Source organism: Neofelis nebulosa, chromosome 15 (genome assembly GCF_028018385.1).
Source record: "Neofelis nebulosa isolate mNeoNeb1 chromosome 15, mNeoNeb1.pri, whole genome shotgun sequence".
Classification (NCBI taxonomy): Eukaryota; Metazoa; Chordata; class Mammalia; order Carnivora; family Felidae; genus Neofelis; species Neofelis nebulosa.
The window spans coordinates 15,809,723-15,829,553 of NC_080796.1; the positions used below are offsets into that span (position 1 = coordinate 15,809,723).

The 19,831-nt window shown below is 36.0% G+C and overlaps 1 protein-coding gene across 1 annotated transcript in view; it reads right to left on the minus strand.

Annotated features, from left to right (window-relative positions):
- FMN2 (formin 2) overlaps nt 1–19,831 on the minus strand; it is a 393,127-nt gene that overhangs the window by 126,749 nt on the left and 246,547 nt on the right. The window contains exons 9-13 of the mRNA XM_058701859.1: nt 9,296–9,387; nt 9,022–9,151; nt 7,130–7,276; nt 3,882–3,941; nt 3,615–3,735 (exon numbers count right to left, since the gene is read on the minus strand). Coding sequence (XP_058557842.1) covers nt 3,615–3,735; nt 3,882–3,941; nt 7,130–7,276; nt 9,022–9,151; nt 9,296–9,387 — 550 coding nt within the window. The remainder of the gene's footprint in view (nt 1–3,614; nt 3,736–3,881; nt 3,942–7,129; nt 7,277–9,021; nt 9,152–9,295; nt 9,388–19,831) is intronic.

Genomic DNA, 19,831 nt, shown 5'->3' on the forward strand with positions numbered 1-19,831 from the left:
ATCACATTTGATTTATGGACAGAGGTAATCAAGTCTCTTCTTTTTATCTAGTAATGCAACATCAAATGAAAATCTCACATGAACTTATTTATTCCCTGTCGGTGCTTAACAGATTTAGCAGGAGGCTTACACACACAACTGAGGTGTTCTCAACTCTGCAACATGATCACAAGACATTTGCATGATCACAAAGACATTTTACAAACAAAACAAAAAAAAAATATATATATATATGTATGTATATATACATATATATATATATAAACTATCTGTATAAACATTACTTTTTCTCACATAAAATCTCTTTATCTTAAAAATTATCATTGGGGTCGCCTGGGTGGCGCAGTCGGTTAAGCGTCCGACTTCAGCCAGGTCACGATCTCGCGGTCCGTGAGTTCGAGCCCCGCGTCAGGCTCTGGGCTGATGGCCCGGAGCCTGGAGCCTGTTTCCGATTCTGTGTCTCCCTCTCTCTCTGCCCCTCCCCCGTTCATGCTCTGTCTCTCTCTGTCCCAAAAATAAATAAAAAACGTTGAAAAAAAAATTAAAAAAAAAAATTATCATTGAAGTATAAATGACATATAAGATGATGCTAGTTTTAGGTAAATGATGTACTGATTCAACATGTGTTGAAATGGCTACCCCAATAGTTAACATCTATCAACAAACATTTTTTTCCTTTGTGATGGGAACTCTTAAGATTTCCTTTAATAGCACCTTTCAAATTTTTAATACAATATTACTGACTAAAGTCATCCTGCTGTCTATTACATTTCCGTGACCTATTTATTTCATAATTGGAAGTTTGTACATCTTGATCCCCTTCACCCATTTTTTCTACCACCCAAACCCCTCCCCTATAACAACTACCCATCCATTCTGTGTATCTATGAAATTTGTTTTGTTTTATTTTGTTCTTTTTAGATTCTACATACAAGTGAAATCATACAGTATTTGTCTTTTTCTGTCAGAATTATTTCATTCAACAAAAGGCACTCAAGATCTATCCATGTTATTTCAAATGATACAATTTCCTTCTTTTTTATGGTTCAGTAATATTCCTCTGTGTGGTTGTATATACATATATATACATACCACATCTTTATCCATTCATCTATTGATGGACACTTAGGTTACCTGCATATCTTGGCTATTGTCAATAATGCCGCAATGAATACAGGGGCACATAGAGCTTTCCAAATTAGTATTTTCATTTTCTTTAGATAAATACCCAGAAGTAGAATTGCTATATTCCATGACAGTTGTATTTTAAATTTTTTTAGGAAACTCCATACTGTTTTCCACAGTAGCTACACCAATTTACACTACAACAGTGCAGGCAGAGTCCTTGTTTTCCACATCCTCACCAACACTTGTTTCTTGTCCTTTTGATCCTAGCCATTCTGACAGGCATGAAGTAAGATCTCACCGTGGCTTTAATTTGGATTTCCCTTATGATTAGTGATGTTGAGCATCTTTCATGTGCCTCTTGGCCATCTGTATGTCTTCTTTGGAAAAATGTCTATTCAAATCTTCTGCCCATTTGTAATTGTATCGTTTATGTATTTGTTGTTGTTTGAGTTCTTTATATAGGTTCGATATTAACCCCCTATGGGATTTATCATTTGCAAATATCTTCTCCCATTTAGTAAGTTGCTTTGTCCTTTCATTGATTGTTTCCTTCTCTGTGTAGAAGCTTTTTAGTATGATGCCATCCCATTTGTTTATTTTGCCTTTGTTGCCACTGCCTTTGGAGTCAGATCCAAAAAAATATCACCCACACTCATATCAAGGAGCTTACTGCCTATGTTTTCTTCTATGAGTTTTATGGTTTCTGGTCTTACATTCAGGTCCTTAACTTATTTTGAGTTAATTTTGGGGTACGGTGTAAGATACTGTCCAGTTTCTTTTTCTTTTTTCTTTTTTCTTTCTTTTTTTTTTTTTTTTTTTTTGCATTTGGATGTCCAGTTTTCCCAGCCTCAACTTATTGAAGAGACCATCCTTTCCCCATTGTATATTCTTGCCTCCTTTGTCATAAATTAATTGACCATATATATATATATATATGGGCTTATTTCTGGGCTTCCTATTCTGTTCAGTTGATCTATGCAAATACTATACTGTTCTGATTACTCTAGCTTTGTAATATACCTTGAAATCAGGAGGTATGTATTAAGTTTCCAGCTTTATTCTTTCTCAAAATTGGCTTTGGCTATTGTGGATCTTTTGTGGTTCTATACAAATTTTAGGATCATTTGTTCTAATTCTATGTAAAAGGCCATTGGAATTTTGATAGGGATTGCATTGAATCTGTAGATTGCTTTGGGTAATGTGGACATTTTTAACAATATTAAGTCTTCCAAACAATGAATACAGAATAGCTTTCTATTTGTATATTCTTTAATTTCTTTCATCAATGTCTTATAGGTGTTAGTGTACAGATCTTGCACATTCTGGGTCGAATTTATCCCTGGGTATTTTATTCTTTTTGATGCAGTTGTAATGAAATTGTTTTTTTTTAATTTCTCTTTTGGATAGTCCTTTGTTGGTATATAAAAATGCAGTATATTTTTGTATATTTATTATGTACCCTGCAACTTAGTTTATTAGTCTCCTAGTTTTTGGTGGAGTCTTTAGGATTTTTTTGTATATAAAATGTCCTCAGCAAATAATGACAGTTTTACTTCTTCTTTTCCAATTTGGTATTTTTTATTTTAAAATGTTACTTTCTCCTTGAGGATTTTGATGTCTTCCTGTCTTACATTTAGGTCTTTCATCCGTTTTGAGTTTATTTTCGTGTATGGTATAAGAAAGGTCCAGGTTCATTCTTCTGCATGTCTCTGTCCAGTTTTCCCAGCACCACTTGCTGAAGAGACTGTATTTATTCCATTGAATGTTCTTTCCTGATTTGTCAAAGATTAGTTGGCCTTACGTTTGTGGATCCATTTCTGGGTTCTCTATTCTGTTCCACTGATCTGAGTGTCTGTTCTTGTGCCAGTACCATACTGTCTTGATGATTACAGCTTTGTAGTATAGCTTGAAGTCCAGGACTGTGATGCCTCCTTCTTTGGTTTTCTTTTTCAAGATTGCTTTGGCTATCCAGGGTCTTTTCTAGAAATCTGAAGAATTTTAGACTCTCTTCAAAATGATTTGATACAAGGCTTTGTGACTGTTAATAAAGATGTTATACATACATGTGTTTTTTGACCAAACATGTGAAAGAAGATTTTTGTTCCCAGGAAAGTTCACAAACCACAACATCTTGTGCAAGTATACCCAATAGGGAGGAACTATTTATCTTTTAACAATATCATGATAAATGGACAAATGTTCTTGGCTATAAAGTGTAAACAAGATGATCAAATTTGTTTCTGATCAAGGGGATTGCAATTCAAATAACCAATATGCTATTCAATATCTAAATGTCTAATACACGTAACTTTTTAAACAACAAAAAAACTAGTCTATTGGCAAAATTTTTCTTTTGCCACACTAAAAAAATCTAGTTTTTCAAAGCTGTTAAAGATTTGCTGTCTTAAAAAACATTGAAAAGTCAGGTTTTTCTCATTAACAAAGCATAAATAATACAAACGTGATTCTTTAAGATTATAAATTACCTTTCAAGTCTTTCTTTAGTTTTCTGAGATCTTTTTGAAAATCTTCAAACTTCATCTGTGAAGCCTGAAAAAGGTCCTGAGGTTCTGGCAGTGGAAAAACACACTGTTCTTTTCCAGCATCCTAATTAGCAAAAACACATAATTTTAAAACAAATCAGCATCAATATAAATAAAAATAATACAACAATGGCAATGGCAAAATAGCAAATACTGCCAAATCACTCAACAATAAACAATAACAAAATATCACTGTAAAAATTGCCTTACCTCATCAAAATTTCGAAGATAGTAGGAAACAATGTATGACAAAAGGCTTCTGCTATTGTCCTAGGCAGAAAGACCAAAGTAAGTAAAAATATATTTTTTAAATATCAGAGTGTCAAATAAAATAGATTCCAGTAAATCAACACACAGATGAGAACATTTAGAATAAAATGTGAAATTCTATATTTCAAAATACTACAGCCACTACATCTAAGGATTTCAATGGCAGAGAAGATCCTGTTTTTCCCCAGTGTTTTAATCTAAGCCCCAAGTGGAAGCCCAGCTGTTCAAGGGTGGAGTCTCAACTGTGAATACTTTCCTGTTTTACCCTCTTTGATCAGAAAATTAGTTCACTAATTATCATGTTTTATGTTTAAAAGTATAACTACTATCTTAACTGAAATGATTAAACATTGCCAGCATTTCTATACCACTTCTGGACCAGCAGGTATCAATCTGCAACAGTAAGTTTGATTGAGGCTTGTTAGTGGATAAAGAAAATAAAGTTAAGTATAATTTCAAGTCAGCAGGAGCTTTAAAAATGCGAGTCTATATTATAAATTGCTATGTCAGCATCTGAGATTGTGGAATTAATATCCAGGCAGCTATAAACAATGCAGTGTGTATTTCTATGGAAAAGAATGTAGAATTGTTTCTATTCTAACAGGCTTCAAAGAACAGTTTTTTACCTCCTTTCTGGCACATTTAAAAGGTATTAAGTTTTCATCATTCAAAATTAGTACTAGATACTCTGAAGGTGGGAGGACACACACACACACACACACACACACATATATATTTAAAAACCATATGACACAAACTACATTCCCTGAAATGTTCAATCTAACGATTGTTTTCCCTATTTATAAAAAGCAATATCTTTTCATAATTTAGTTTGACATATGATAATACAGCTTTTAGAGACTTTCTTCATTGTAATGTATAGTAATAATATAATAAGATATTATGCAGTAATATCTTATAATAGTAAAAGTAATATATTTTTCAGGAACACCATTTGCTTGCATATAATTTAAACAACTTTCCGTTCTCTTTCCTAATATAATTCAAAGAAATATGCAGTACAGTTAGCAGTACTTGAATGAATTAACAAAACATTTATTAACTGCCTGCTGATAGGCATGCTGAGTGAAAATTCTGAGTGAACTGAGTAACAGCTCTGTCCATGCAGGTCCACAAACGGTACTAAGAAATAGACACAGTTATATTCATTTTATACAGCAAGAATCAAATCAGGAAGACTAGTATAACTCTTATGAGAATGCAAATGAAATTATTAAAAACAAAAAATCTTGCTTCTTGATTTTATTATGTAATTTTTATCTAGGATACTCCTTAATTATTTAAATTAATAAAATTTAACTTACTTGGAGATTGAATAAGATATACTAACCAATAAAAAACCCCCAAATAATCCTTTATTTATATGTAATTATGATTATCAGAATCTATCTCAGATCCATTTTTATGTTAAAAATTATGTCAATGATATTTACGTTCCAGTATTATTTGAAAAAGTTACTTGTTTCAATTCAACAATCAGTTGTTAAGAACTATTCAATGCTTCCAAGAGAGCTTTTGCTTTTGAACAAATGTGATTTATCAGGTTGACATATTGGAGGTTCCTATGAAAATTTGTGTCATACGAATATACTAGCATCTGAACAAATATACCCAGAAAAAATCACAAAAATTACATGCTGCTGGTATTCCAAGAAAGGATTATGCTTTATTCAATTCTGGAAAAGTAGTAACTGTATTTCACTGAACTCAATGAAAGAATGTTAAAAAGAATATATGAGTGTATGTATGAATGAATGAACAAATGAGTTGTTGACCACCAGAAACAACAACAAAAAAAGTGTCTGTTTCTTATGAGGGAGACATAAAGTGAGCCTTGAACAACATGGGTTTGAACTGCGTGGGTCCACTTACACATAGATTTTTGTCAACAAATACAGTATAATACTGGAAATGTAATTTCTCTTCCTTATGACTTTCTTAATAATATTTTCTCTAGCTTACTTTATTGTAAGAATACAGTATATATGTTACATATAAAATATGAAATAGGTGTCAATAGATTAATGTTATTGGTTAGACTTCTTGTCAACAGTGGGCTGTTAGTACTTAAGTCTTGGGAGTCAAACGTTATGCGTGGCTTTTTGACTGAGCGGGAGGTCAGTGCCCTAAGCCCCACATCATTCGAGGTTCAACTATATTCTTTATCTAGGAAGAACAATTCTACTATTTCCATTTCTGTGAGCCAACTACTTACTTAAACTTAATATTTTAAAATATTTTTAAATGTTTATTTATTTTTGAGAGAGAAAGAGACAGAGTGTGAGTAGGGGAGGGGCAGACACACACACACACACACACACACACACACACACACACACAGAATCTGAAGCAGGCTCCAGGCTCTGAGCTGTCAGCACAGAGCCCAACGTGGGACTCGAACTCACAAACTTCGAAACACGATTTGAGCTGAAGTCGGATGCTCAACTGATTAAGCCACCTAGGCACCCCTTAAACTTAATGTTTTAAAAACATGTCCATAATTTCCTTATCATACAGTTCTGTGTAGAGATTCCATCAGAGAAAGAGAATTCTATTATCTTCTAAGTTTATATTCTCAGACATTAATTCTAACCATCATGGTTGTTCCCTAATCTTGTATTTTTACTGGCACTCTCATAATCTCTTAGATGTTAACTTTAAACAAATACAAGTATAGAAGTAGGATCAAAAATTAATTAGTCCTGCAAAAGGGCTTAGGCATTCCCACATATACCAGTGTCAAGGGGAATATGATATGTAGAAAAACAAGATAATTTTTTACCTTTTTTTTTATAATCTACTTTCACCCATCCATTACTTAACACAGAAGAGAAGAATAATACTGTCTGATTTATGAAAATTAATTAGTCCTCAGACTCCAAAAGGACAAATTTTAGCAGACATGGTAATGATAGACTGAAAAAATAATTATTTTTATTCTCTACTCAATTATTCATTAAACATAGTATTAATAATTATTCACTTTGGGAAACATTCACAAAATCATAAACATATGAAGGCCATATACTTTTACCTAGCTCAGAACATAAAGACATTTTTGACCATGGAACATAAACATTTATTACAACATGTTTACAGTCAAACTCATTACTGAACAAACCTTCTAATTCTCAATTTGCCTACATTCATTCACACAAAATACTTACACTGCTTTTAACATCTTTCAGCTTCGGAAGAATGTCTAACCCAAAGCCATCTGCCTGTCCTCGAGTCTTATTTCCACCATTCATGTAGTTGCCAAAAGCAAGAACCAAACCCAGAATTTGCATAACCCCTGGGCCATTTTTTAATGTCTGTAAGATAGAGTAAAGAGCATTTTATCTCTTAGACAAAGTTTTCTTTGAATTATCTTAAGTCAGTGGCAGATATTCATATCATACTAATAATTTTGGGTCACATCCAAACTGTATCATTGTATATTATTAGGATATTTTAAGAGTAGTGTTTCCAAAGTTAACTTTATTTTTTTATTTAAATTTTAGTTAACATACAGTGCAATATTAATTTCAGGAGTAGAATTCAGTGATTCATCACTTACATACAACACCCACTGCTCATCACAAGTGTCCTCCTCAGTACCCATCACCTATCTAGCCCCATCTCCTACCCACCTCCCTCTGTCAACCCATAGTTTGTTCTCTAACATTGAGAGTCTCTTGTGGTTTGTTTCTCTCTCTTCTCTTTCCCACACTCCTTCCCACAGGTTCACAACCATTTTGTTTCTTAAATTCCACATATGAGTGAAATCATATGGTATCTGTCTTTCTCTGATTGACTTATCTCACTTAGCATAATACATTCTAGCTCCATCCACTTCATTACAAATGGTAAGATTTCATTCTTTTTGATGGCTGAGTAACATTCCATCGTATATATACATATATATGTACACATACATATGTACATTATACATATATATGTACATACATATGTATATACATATGTATATATGTATATAAGTTATCTTCTGTATCCATTCATCAGTCCATCAGTCAACAGACATTGGTGCTCTCTCCATAGTTTGGCTATTATTGATAATGCTGCTATAAACATTGGGGTACATGTACCCCTTCAAATCTGTATTTTTGGGTAAATAGCTAACGGTGAAAGTGCTGGATTATAGGATAGTTTTATTTTTAGTTTACCCAAAGTTAGCTTTAGGAAGTTGTACCACCTACAAGAATTCAGGTACACATTTGTAAAGTGACAGACACCATTCTAAGCCATTTCTGATGCAACTGCATGGAAAACAAATAAGGTTGTAATATGAGAACTACTAGAAAAGAATGTCGCTGCCATCACCCTAATTGTACCTACAATACAAATTTTTGGCATAAATTGTAGGAAACCAAAACACAGTTTTAAAGATTAATTCCAAATTTAGATTTATCCCTGAAAAGTTCACACTCACTTCTTCCAAAACATGAAGCTTAGCTGGAATTTGCAAGTATTCTTTCCTCTGAAAATGTGTCTTTAATAACATCTTACTACTTTTCAAAATGATTTACCACAACCAGAACGAATGGTACTATTGATTTTTGACAAATTGTTTTAAATGGTAATATTGGTAATTCATGCCAAGCATTTATTCTTTGTTTTCTGGAGAATATTCATCTTCTGTTGAGTCATACAGCTGTTCCTAAATCATTTGGATGGAATCATTAACAATTTGTTGAAGGCCCCTTCCAAAACTGAAGGCAAATAAATAAAATGCCTTCAAATCACATTTAATCTGAAGTCTGATGTAAGAAAGGACCAGGGAAAGTGAAAATTTTGTTTTGGCAAAAGCAGAAGGGGCAGAAATCCCCGGACGTGGGAGCATAATGACCACACTGCAGCAACCGGCCCCGTGGCGCGCAACTATCCAAGTTTTCCTTTGATCTTGAAACTAGTCATTGTATGTTCTCTTTTGTGGAACTGCTATTCTCCAAATTTATTTGTAGAGTAAATAAAAGAAAACGATTTTGAAATGTGGACATGACTGAACACAATGAAATATCAGAACTCAATCGTCAGCTGTCTACGCACCGGAACTCACCTCACACAATTTCTGTAGCAATTCCAGTTTGCGACGAATTGAGCAAATGCTTTCTGAAAATGTGGACTGGAAGAGGATACAAAAGACTCGCTCTGAAAAGTTGGGGATTAGTGACAGTTCATAAAGGAACCTAAGGAAATAAAGCCAAGTTAAGAAGAATATAATTCATATAAACAGATGTTTATCCTCATATTCATAACAACTATGCACGGAAGATGCTACATTTTCCAAATGGAAAGAGGCTGCCCTCAACAAGGTCCTGAGGTGTTCTTACTGTTCAGGTTTGTCCAGAGACTTGGCATTTTCTTTGTCTTTGGAGGACCGGCCATGCTTTTCAATTTTTTCCAGTTCATCTGATTGTGCTCTCTGGAAAATATAATGCCAAACAGTTATTGAAAATCTTATGAAGTGAGTCCCTTAGATTATGATAATCTCAATACAGCAAACTCTATATATTTTCATATTTCTTAGCATCTGTTTGCAGTAAAGCTTGACTTAATTCATGAAGGCATTTTAAAGTGTAAATATGTTTAATGCAAACCAGATCACCTCCAAACCTTCCAAATAATGTTATTGGCTATTAGTGATCTGCAAAACATTTATTTATTTAAGCATGCTTTAAAATAATACAGTTTTCCTCTCTTGTTTTTTGGCTGTTTGTAATACTCTCTAGAATACAAGAATTTCATTTTAAAGTGGTATGTCTTATTTAGAAATCAATCAAGGTAAATTTGGAAGTAATTTGGTCATAATGTTATAAGACTTTTAAAGGAAAAAAGTACTTATTTAACCATTGCAATCATTGCTTATGGCTTTTTTTAGGGGAAAAATACAATTGAATTATTAAGTCCTGGAACAAAAATAAAAGGTTGATTTTTCTGCTGAATTTTCTTTTTGACACAAAAATGGTTTTAGGCTTCTTTTCTTCCAAAATATCTTCTTTTACCATTTATAATTACAAGCTAAAAGTCTGTCATCCTAAATTTGTTTCTTTGTAGGAAAGTTTCTTCTGCATTTTTAATATATGGTGGAAGATTTCACAGACATGGAGAAACACGCATCTATTCTTCTTTATGAAAAATTTGGATGCTTTATATTTGCAGTCTTTATTTTATAACTCATAAAGATGTTTCAAAACAGCCAAATACAGTACTTCAATGCATTAAGAAGTGTGAGTAGACAACCATATTTTGAATTTGAGTCTAATGATCAGAATTTAAAATTATTATTTTAATTATTATTATTTTTTTGTTTAAACATTAAAGCAGTTTAGCCAAGAACTACTGTATGAGATACACTCTAATAGGTTTACAGAAACTAAATATTTCATCTGAAAAACAGCTATGTTCTGTTTTGCATTCACTGATTCTCTTGAAATGCAGGTTTCAGGTGATGGTATTAACTAGCAAAGACTAGTTCTTCAAATGAAGTTTCATTTTTTTTTTATTTTTTAAAACTGCTCACTTTTTATTTTATTCATTTATTTTTAAGTAAGCTCTATGCCCATTGTGGGGCTTGAACTCACAATCCCGAGATCAAGAGTCGCATGCTGTACTGACTGAGCCAGCCATGAACCCTCAAATGAAGCTTCTTTTAACAGCGGAAGAGGATTTGAAGACAGATCAGTAGATCTTCTGAGGGTTTTTATTGAAAATAAAATTTGCTTTTGAAATACAATGCAACAAAAGATCTAAAGAATTAAAAAGCATGAATTTAATGGAAATAACCGAAGCTACTCCAAAGTTTTAGAACCTGCTTCTAGAATTTCAACTGTATAGTAATCTTGCTTTTTCCCACCAGTTTATTGTGATCTGGCCCAAGAATTTTAGGGAGGTAAACACCACTTATCATAGTTACTGTCCATAAGAGTCAGCCCCACAGATCCTATCATTATACCACTTAAAACCAAGTAACGAGATGGCTTTTAATAAAGACAATACTCATCTTTCTGGCAAATGAGTGCCCAGGGCAATATTATAAAAGAATATTAAAATTAAGAATATTGATAAGACAAGGGTTATTTTAAGACATGGAGGTCTGCACCAAAATACAGCATATAAAGGGTTCCAGTCCATATAACCTCTCTATTCTTTTTTTAATTTAACCTTTAGTTAGTTAACACACATTGCAATATTGGTTTCAGGAGTAGAATTCAGTGATTCATATCTTACAACACGCAGTGTTCATCACAAGTACCCTTCTTAATGCCCATCACCCATCTAGCCCATCTCCCACCCACCTCCCTCTGTCAACCCTCAGTTTGTTCTCTATCATTAGGAATCTTTTGTGGTTTCTCTCTCTTCTTTTTTTCCCCCTTCCCATATGTTCATCTGTTTTGTTTCTTTAATTCCACATATGATTGAAATCATATGATATTTGTCTCTTTCTGATTGACTTATTTCGCTTAGCAGAGCAGAAAATTAGTCTGCTGTCTTCAAACTCAATCACATTCAATACCCAAACGTCAACAGGGAGAAAAAAAAATCCACCTTGCTACAATCTGATGAAGTAATTGTTTGTTGGTTTAATTTTTGTTTTTAGAACCTTAGATAACCTGACATAGACTCAACCTAGTTGAGTGCTGGTATGAGATGAGCAGGTGAATGATCAGAAACTGACTTCATGGACTCAGTAAATTTCTCTGGCTCTTAAATAAAAACACACAAAATCTGAACAAACAACTATGAGAGAAAAAAAAGATGGTTAAGGTAAATCATAATAATGATCAAATATAGGAGAGAAAGATAAAATGCCCCAATGTCTTGAGAATAAAGTGACTTTCTGGCAAAACTATAGAGTTATTCCCCAAATTATTCAGTATACATGAATTACAAATTGCATGGTCCTTTACACATATGCTCTATCAGACCATTTCTGCTGACTTCAGAAAGAAAAGTTGTCCAGGGTTGACAGTGCTGCTTTATGGATGATAAGGAAGTAAATGCCACTCCATTCCATACCATACCTGGGCCCTGGGCTCTCTAAACAATAGAAATTAATCAGAGGCCAAACAGGAGTTTCAGGCAAGGCTTTACTGGGGCTTATGGCAGAGAACAAAGAAGACAGCACAAAAGAAAAGTGTCCTCGGGCTGACTCCTGGAGGACAGGTCAGGGGGGATGTTTTAAATAAACTTAGGCAGGACTATGTGTCTGTTTTTGTGCCAATACCATGCTGTCTTGGTGATTACAGCTTTGTAGTAGAGGCTGAAGTCCGGGATTGTGATGCCTCCCGCTTTGGTCTTCTTCTTCAATATTACTTTGGCTATTCGGGGTCTTTTGTGGTTCCATACAAATTTTAGGATTGCTTGTTCTAGCTTCAAGAAGAATGCTTGTGCAATTTTGATTGGGATTGCATTGAATGTGTAGATTGCTTTGGGTAGTATTGACATTTTAACAGTATTTATTCTTCCAATCCATAAGCATGGAATGTTTTTCCATTTCTTTGTATCTTCTTCAATTTCCTCCATAAGTGTTCTATAGTTTTCAGCACAGATCTTTTACATCTTTGGTTAGGTTTATTCCTAGGTATTTTATGCTTCTTGGTGCAATTGTGAATGGGATCAGTTTCTTTATTTGTCTTTCTGTTGCTTCATTATTAGTGTATAAGAATGCAACTTATTTCTGTACATTAATTTTGTATCCTACGACTTTGCTGAATTCATGTATAAGTTCTAGCAAAATTTTGTTGGAGTCTATTGGGTTTTCCATGTATAGTATCATGTCATCTGCAAAAAGGGAAAGCTTGACTTCATCTTTGCCAACTTTGATGCCTTTGATTTCCTTTTGTTGTCTGATTGCTGCTGCTAGCACTTTCAACACTATGTTAAACAATAGACCAATGGAATAGAATAGAGACTCCAGAATTGGACCCACAAAAATATGGCCAATAATCTTTGACAAAATAGGAAAGAATATCCAATGGAAAAAAAAGACAGTCTCTTTAACAAATGGTGCTGGGAGAACTGGACAGCAACATGCAGAAGAATTAAACTAGACCACTTGCTTACACCATTCACAAAAATAAACTCAAAATGGATAAAGGACCTGAATGTGAGACAGGAAACTATCAAAACCCTAGAGGAGAAAGCATGAAAAAACCTCTCTGACCTCAACCGCAGCAATTTCTTACTCGACACCCAAAGGCAAGGGAATTAAAAGCAAAAAGGAACTATCGGGACCTCATGAAGGCAAAAAACTTCTGCACTGCAAAGGAAACAATCAACAAAACTAAAAGGCAACCGATGGAATGGGAAAAGATATTTGCAAATGATGTATCGGACAAAGGGCTAGTATCCAAAATGTATAAACAACTCACCAAACTCCACACCCGAAAAACAAATAATCCGGTGAAGAAATGGGCAGGAGACATGAATAGACACTTCTCTAAAGAAGACATCCAGGGGCGCCTGGGTGGCTCAGTCGGTTAAGCGGCCGACTTCGGCTCAGGTCATGATCTCGCGGTCAGTGAGTTCGAGCCCCGTGTCGGGCTCTGTGCTGACAGCTCAGAGCCTGGAGCCTGTTTCAGATTCTGTGTCTCCCTCTCTCTGACCCTCCCCCGTTCATGCTCTGTCTCTCTGTCTCAAAAATAAATAAACGTTAAAAAAAATAAAATAAAATAAAATAAATAAAAAAATAAAGAAGACATTCAGATGGCCAACAGGCACGTGAAAAGATGCTCAATGTCACTCCTCATCAGGGAAATACAAGTCAAAACCACACTCAGATACCAGTCTCATGCCAGTCAGAGTGGCTAAAATGAACAAATCAGGAGACTATGGATGCTGGAGAGGATGTGGAGAAACGGGAACCCTCTGGCACTGTTGGTGGGAATGCAAACTGGTGCAGCCACTCTGGAAAACAGTGTGGAGGTTCCTTCAAAAAATTAAAAATAGATCTACCCTATGACCCAGCAATAGCAGTGCTAAGAATTTACCCAAGGGATACAGGAGTGCTGATGCATAGGGGCACTTGTACCCAATGTTTATGGCAGCACTTTCAACAATAGCCAAATTATGGAAAGAGCCTAAATGTCCATCAACTGATGAATGGATAAAGAAGTTGTGGTTTGGGGCGCCTGGATGGCGCAGTCGGTTAAGCGTCCGACTTCAGCCAGGTCACGATCTCGCGCTCCGTGAGTTCGAGCCCCGCGTCAGGCTCTGGGCTGATGGCTCGGAGCCTGGAGGCTGTTTCCGATTCTGTGTCTCCCTCTCTCTCTGCCCCTTCCCCGTTCATGCTCTGTCTCTCTCTGTCCCAAAAATAAATAAAAAACGTTGAAAAAAAAATTAAAAAAAAAAAGAAGTTGTGGTTCATATATACAATGGAATACTAGTTGGCAGTGAGAAAGAATGAAATATGGCCTTTTGTAGCAATGTGGATGGAACTAAAGAGTACTATGCTAAGTGAAATAAGTCATACAGAGAAAGACGGATACCATATGTTTCACTCTTATGTGGATCCTGAGAAATTTGACAGAAGACCATGGGGGAGGGGAAGAAAAAAAAAAGAGGTTAGAGTGGGAGAGAGCCAAAGGATAAGAGACTCTTAAAAACTGAGGACAAACTGAGGGTTTAAGGGGGGTGCGAGGGAGGAGAGGGTAGGTGATGGGTATTGAAGAGGGCATCTTCTGGGATGAGCACTGGGTGTTGTATGGAAACCAATTTGACAATAAATTTCATATATTAAAAAAAACTGAGAATAAACTGAGGGTTGATGTGGGTGGGAGGGGAAAGTGGGTGATGGGCATTAAGGAGGGCACCTGTTGGGATGAGCACTGGGTGTTGTATGGAAACCAATTTGACAATAAATTTCATATTAAAAAAAAAAGAAACTTAAGCAGGAAAAGGGTGGCATCTAAGCATGTAGAGGTGGGAATTTATCGGCACCTGTGCATTTAAAGGTCATGCTTCTTCATGCATTGTATATCTAATTACCATGTTAAATCTCCACCCCTGGACATGATTTTTTAGTATTATAATGAGGGGAAAAGTTGGTGAAAAGTCAAGGCTGGGGTCTATCCTGGCATATACTGCTTTGGTCTGGTGGTAAGTATCCTTCCTCCACATTCCTGCAAGATGTGCTGCTACACAAGAGACATAAAGTCTCAGCATTTTTTTTTTCTTATGGAGGCAGCCAAGGAACCCTGGATTTCACAGTCAGGGTTGAGGGGACCCGAGTACAGTCTCTGTTTTGTCTCATATCCATGACCCAAAAACTCCCTTCTTCTTCCCATGCTAAGTATCACAGAACTTCCAAATACAGGCACATGTTACTTTATGGCATTAAAAATAAAATCAATTTTTTAAAAAATCACTGCCCATCTTATCACAAAAGTCTTAACTATAGCAAAGCTATCAAACTTATGGAGGCAGACATAAAATTTCCAAAATTCCAATGTTACTTCAGAGCTTGAATTTTGTCGTTGGCAACAAACACCAGCTGGTATCCTTAAAGTAATCACTTAACTTTGTTCATTTTCAAGAAAATGTCTACCAAATGTCAATGTATTAATAATCACAGTTTGCCGGTTCGATTTTCAAATAGAGATGGTGTCCAGTGAAAAAGGACTACCTTAATTTACAATAAGTACTTTTATCACAGGAACCGTTGTACTTTGCTGCCCAGGAGAAACACTCTATGTGTACTTTCCATTTTGTCACACAGGGTATTAAAAACACAGATACTCAAGAGTTGAGTTTTCATAAATTTTCACTGTTCATTAAGGACATTGGCTTTTTTCCCCATGCAAGTGCATGGCAGTGAAGAATTACAATGACGTCTAAGTGTAGTGCCGCTGCCTTGATTCAGGTGGAGATGTCAGAATGTTTACCTTTCACTGCTTTTGAACCATCAGTACCCACATTTACACTGTCAGAAAAACAAATAACATCTTCGTGTTATTATGCAAGTCATTTTTATCTTGTAGACCCCCTTTGAAAAAATGCAGAAACCCTGGGCACCCATGGAGCAGACCTTGGGAACTGACATTTGGTAAAACTTTCCTATCAAACTGATGATTAAATTATCTTTGGCATTCACAAGACTCATACACCTCCAGGAACAAAAAGTTCATTGTCACTCTAAATTGACCATTACATCTTTAAAAAACACTGTCCAAAAACAAGACACAACGAAAACACAGCTCCTTTATATGAAACAAAAATATTTCCTCTGCTTTCAGACATTGGTTCTTGCTCTACTCTCTGGGGTCAAGTGCAAATTTCTTTCAAATTTTGGGAAAGCTAGGGGCACCTGGGTGGCGCAGTCGGTTAAGCGTCCGACTTCAGCCAGGTCACGATCTCGCGGTCCGCGAGTTCGAGCCCCGCGTCGGGCTCTGGGCTGACGGCTCGGAGCCTGGAGCCTGTTTCCGATTCTGTGTCTCCCTCTCTCTCTGCCCCTCCCCCGTTCATGCTCTGCCTCTCTCTGTCCCAAAAAAAAAAAAAAAACAAAACAAACAAACAAATTTTGGGAAAGCTAAATTTTTCCTCCTTTGCCTTCTGTGCTAAGTACTTTGGTTCTTCACAATTTATCTGATATAAATGTGAGCCTATCATGATCGTAGTTGCTGTTTGAGTATGTTTCTGATGACTTACAAATGAGGCACACATAATGGAGCACCATGTCGCTCTCCCACTGTACAGTCTGATTCTCAAGTCCATCATTCCAGAAAGCCTGCTGCTGTTAGTGCAGCTTGAAATTAAGAACAATATTTGGAAGAGCCCTGTATCCTTTAAGTTACCAGTAGTCTAATATTTTTTCATGTTTATAGGCTCTCTGTTTCTCTTATTCTGTATTTATGAAATTCATTATTTTGGACTGAAGCATAACAACACATTTGTATTTTTTTCTGCATACAATAAACTATCCTAAGATTTTATAGCTTGAAATCACAATTTTGTCATCCTATGGGGGAAAATATACTTTGGGCTAGGGTAGCATGAACTTCAGGAAAAAGAGGAGGTAAGACCTATGTTTTGAAGAATATGTGGGCTCTAGATCAATGGAGAGTTAACGTCATGGATTTGCCTCTAAATTTGCTCTGCTCCTTATACTCCCAGTCACTGTTGAAGGCACAGACATCTAGCCAATAACTTATACCACCACACCAGAACTTCTACCTGGAATATGCATCGTTCACTTTGGCTTGCTGCTCTCAGCTTGGTTAGAAATGACCTCCTCTGGAAAGCCTGCCTCAGTCACCTTGATCTCCATTACAATTATTCTCTTTCCCAAATGATAACACAGAACCTTATATTTGCTTTCTGTTACGCTATGCTTATCACGCGATCTTATTGGTGATATAAATATATGCCCACACCTTCTATTGACTGGAGCTTTTTGATGAGAAGGGCCATGTCTTAGGTATCTCTATGGTCCTAGTAACTAGTATGGTTTATGGTATATAGTTAACAGTCAATAATACTTTTCTAAACACTGAAAAATTATGTCAGTAATTAAACATAACAAAAGAAGGCCTCTGAGTCATGGAGAAGAGACAGGAAAAAGAGAGGGGATAATGAAAGAACAATATAAGAAGTGTTGAGGACATAATGATATGCAAATAATGCCAGCTGTTTATCATCATCGTAAGAGTATAATGAGGGTTCCTGTGAGGTCATTTGAACTCCAAAATAGATACTGTGCATGCATGAAACAGAATTAGTCATTTCAAATGCTACACACAAATAGGTAAGTAAAAATAATGCTAGGCTTGGCAAAAGTACATATGAATTCACTCATTTTATACATTCACTCAACACGATTCTCTTGTGTACCTATAAGCAGAAATACTTAAGTGTGTAAAGGTACAAGAAGCAGAACTAACACATAATAGGTTTTTAAGCAACGTTAATCAACTCAGCAAGATTCTGTTATTCATTAATATATCATAACCAACTGTTTCCTGCCTATCGTCTTGGCTTGTTCTTGCAAAACATGAGAGATCGAGCAAAAGTCTATTATTTTCTCTCTGCTAAAGCCCCAAATTATTGTTCTTAATAGCAACCACACAACTTATGTCAAACTAGTGGTTATAAATTTGTACCAGATTAGTCCACAGGTCATCTGGACACTTTTGGCTTTGGCCTTCAAATTAAATTTAGTGTCAAGTGTTCTTCTCTGGTCCACTAGTATGAGGTAATAATCAAGGTCAAACTTTTTTTTTTTTTTTAATTTTTTTTCAACGTTTTTAATTTATTTTTGGGACAGAGAGAGACAGAGCATGAACAGGGGAGGGGCAGAGAGAGAGGGAGACACAGAATCGGAAACAGGCTCCAGGCTCCGAGCCGTCAGCCCAGAGCCTGACGCGGGGCTCGAACTCACGGACCGTGAGATCGTGACCTGGCTGAAGTCGGACGCTTAACCGACTGCGCCACCCAGGCGCTCCTCAAGGTCAAACTTTTTTAAAAAAATGAATTTTAGGGATTCATTCACCCATTCATTTAAAGCCCTAGTTTTTACCAGCATTATTCCAGGCACAGTGAATGAAAAGGTATCTATGTTAGGCTTCAGATTCAAGCAAAATCATATAACATAATGTACCAAGTTGCTCATAACACCACTCTTATTTGCTTAACCCTTCTATAGTGATCTTCTTCCACTGCTTTGTAAAACTATATATGACTCACCATATATGAAGAGAATGCTAATGATCCCACTACCATACCAATGGTGATTTGTTGAAATATGTTCATTCTTCATTATGGCCAAAGACATGGGCAACACAGCCAAACACTTACACATCAATTAATAACATGAAGGAATTTCCAAGCTCCTAACATTCAAATCACAAACCTTCCCTCTTCCAGTCCCACTCACTTCCAGAATTAAATTGTTTCAGTCTCTTTCTTTGCACACCACTTCCCACACCCACCCAATTATCTGCAGATTTGTACCAGAATATCCTTTTCTCAACATTTACTGTGCTTGCCAATATTGAAGTGGACCTCAGTTGCTGCCAAGCTGGATGTTTTTCCAGTTACCAAAGATCCATGACACTTAAAACCCAGGAACACTCTTCACCCAACCACTGGCCAAAACGAACCCAGATTACAGGCTGTCATCACTGATTTCACCATAGATATTTACCTCCACTACCCCTGACCCAGACACCCCCTTAAACTGAACCTTGCTATTCCAGCTTCTACAGAGAGGACGAGATTGAGGAGCAAGTGGTGGAGAGGGAGGGAAGAACAATGAGATCAAATGGTATGCATTTCCACTGTCCGAGTCTATTAATGGTGTTAAGCAGATGTTTCTCAAACAGTGGTCCAGAGGACACAAACTGAGCTTCCTGAGATTCATCAGGGATTGTTGTACACTGTGTCCATTTTTAAGACTCACATACTAAAAACTATTTCAACAGTGATCCTCACACTTAATTGATCACAAAACTCGTGCACATGTGCGTGTGTGAGAGAGAGACAGACAGAGGAAATGACAGTAACCCTCCCAAAGAGCCAGTGTTCTAAAGGATAGAAAGTAGAAACACTGTTCCTGGCCAAACTAGTAGTTCCTTTATTCAGTTTCTTCCAATATTCATAATAAAACTAAAGCTAATCTTTACATCTTTACTTGTTTTTTCCTCAAACATCATCACCCCTGTCACTTTTATGTTTACTAGGTGACTTTGCCTCCTAATATTATTCCCTTTAATTATATCACATCGTCTTTTCCTAGACATCTTCCTATCCCTCTGCTTAACCTTCTCAGTCTCCACTTTCAAGCCTGCATCCACTATCCAACCACTATATGGCAACTATCTTTAGCTCATGTTTTCCCTTATATCCAGACAGGCAATTACTTTCCCAACATT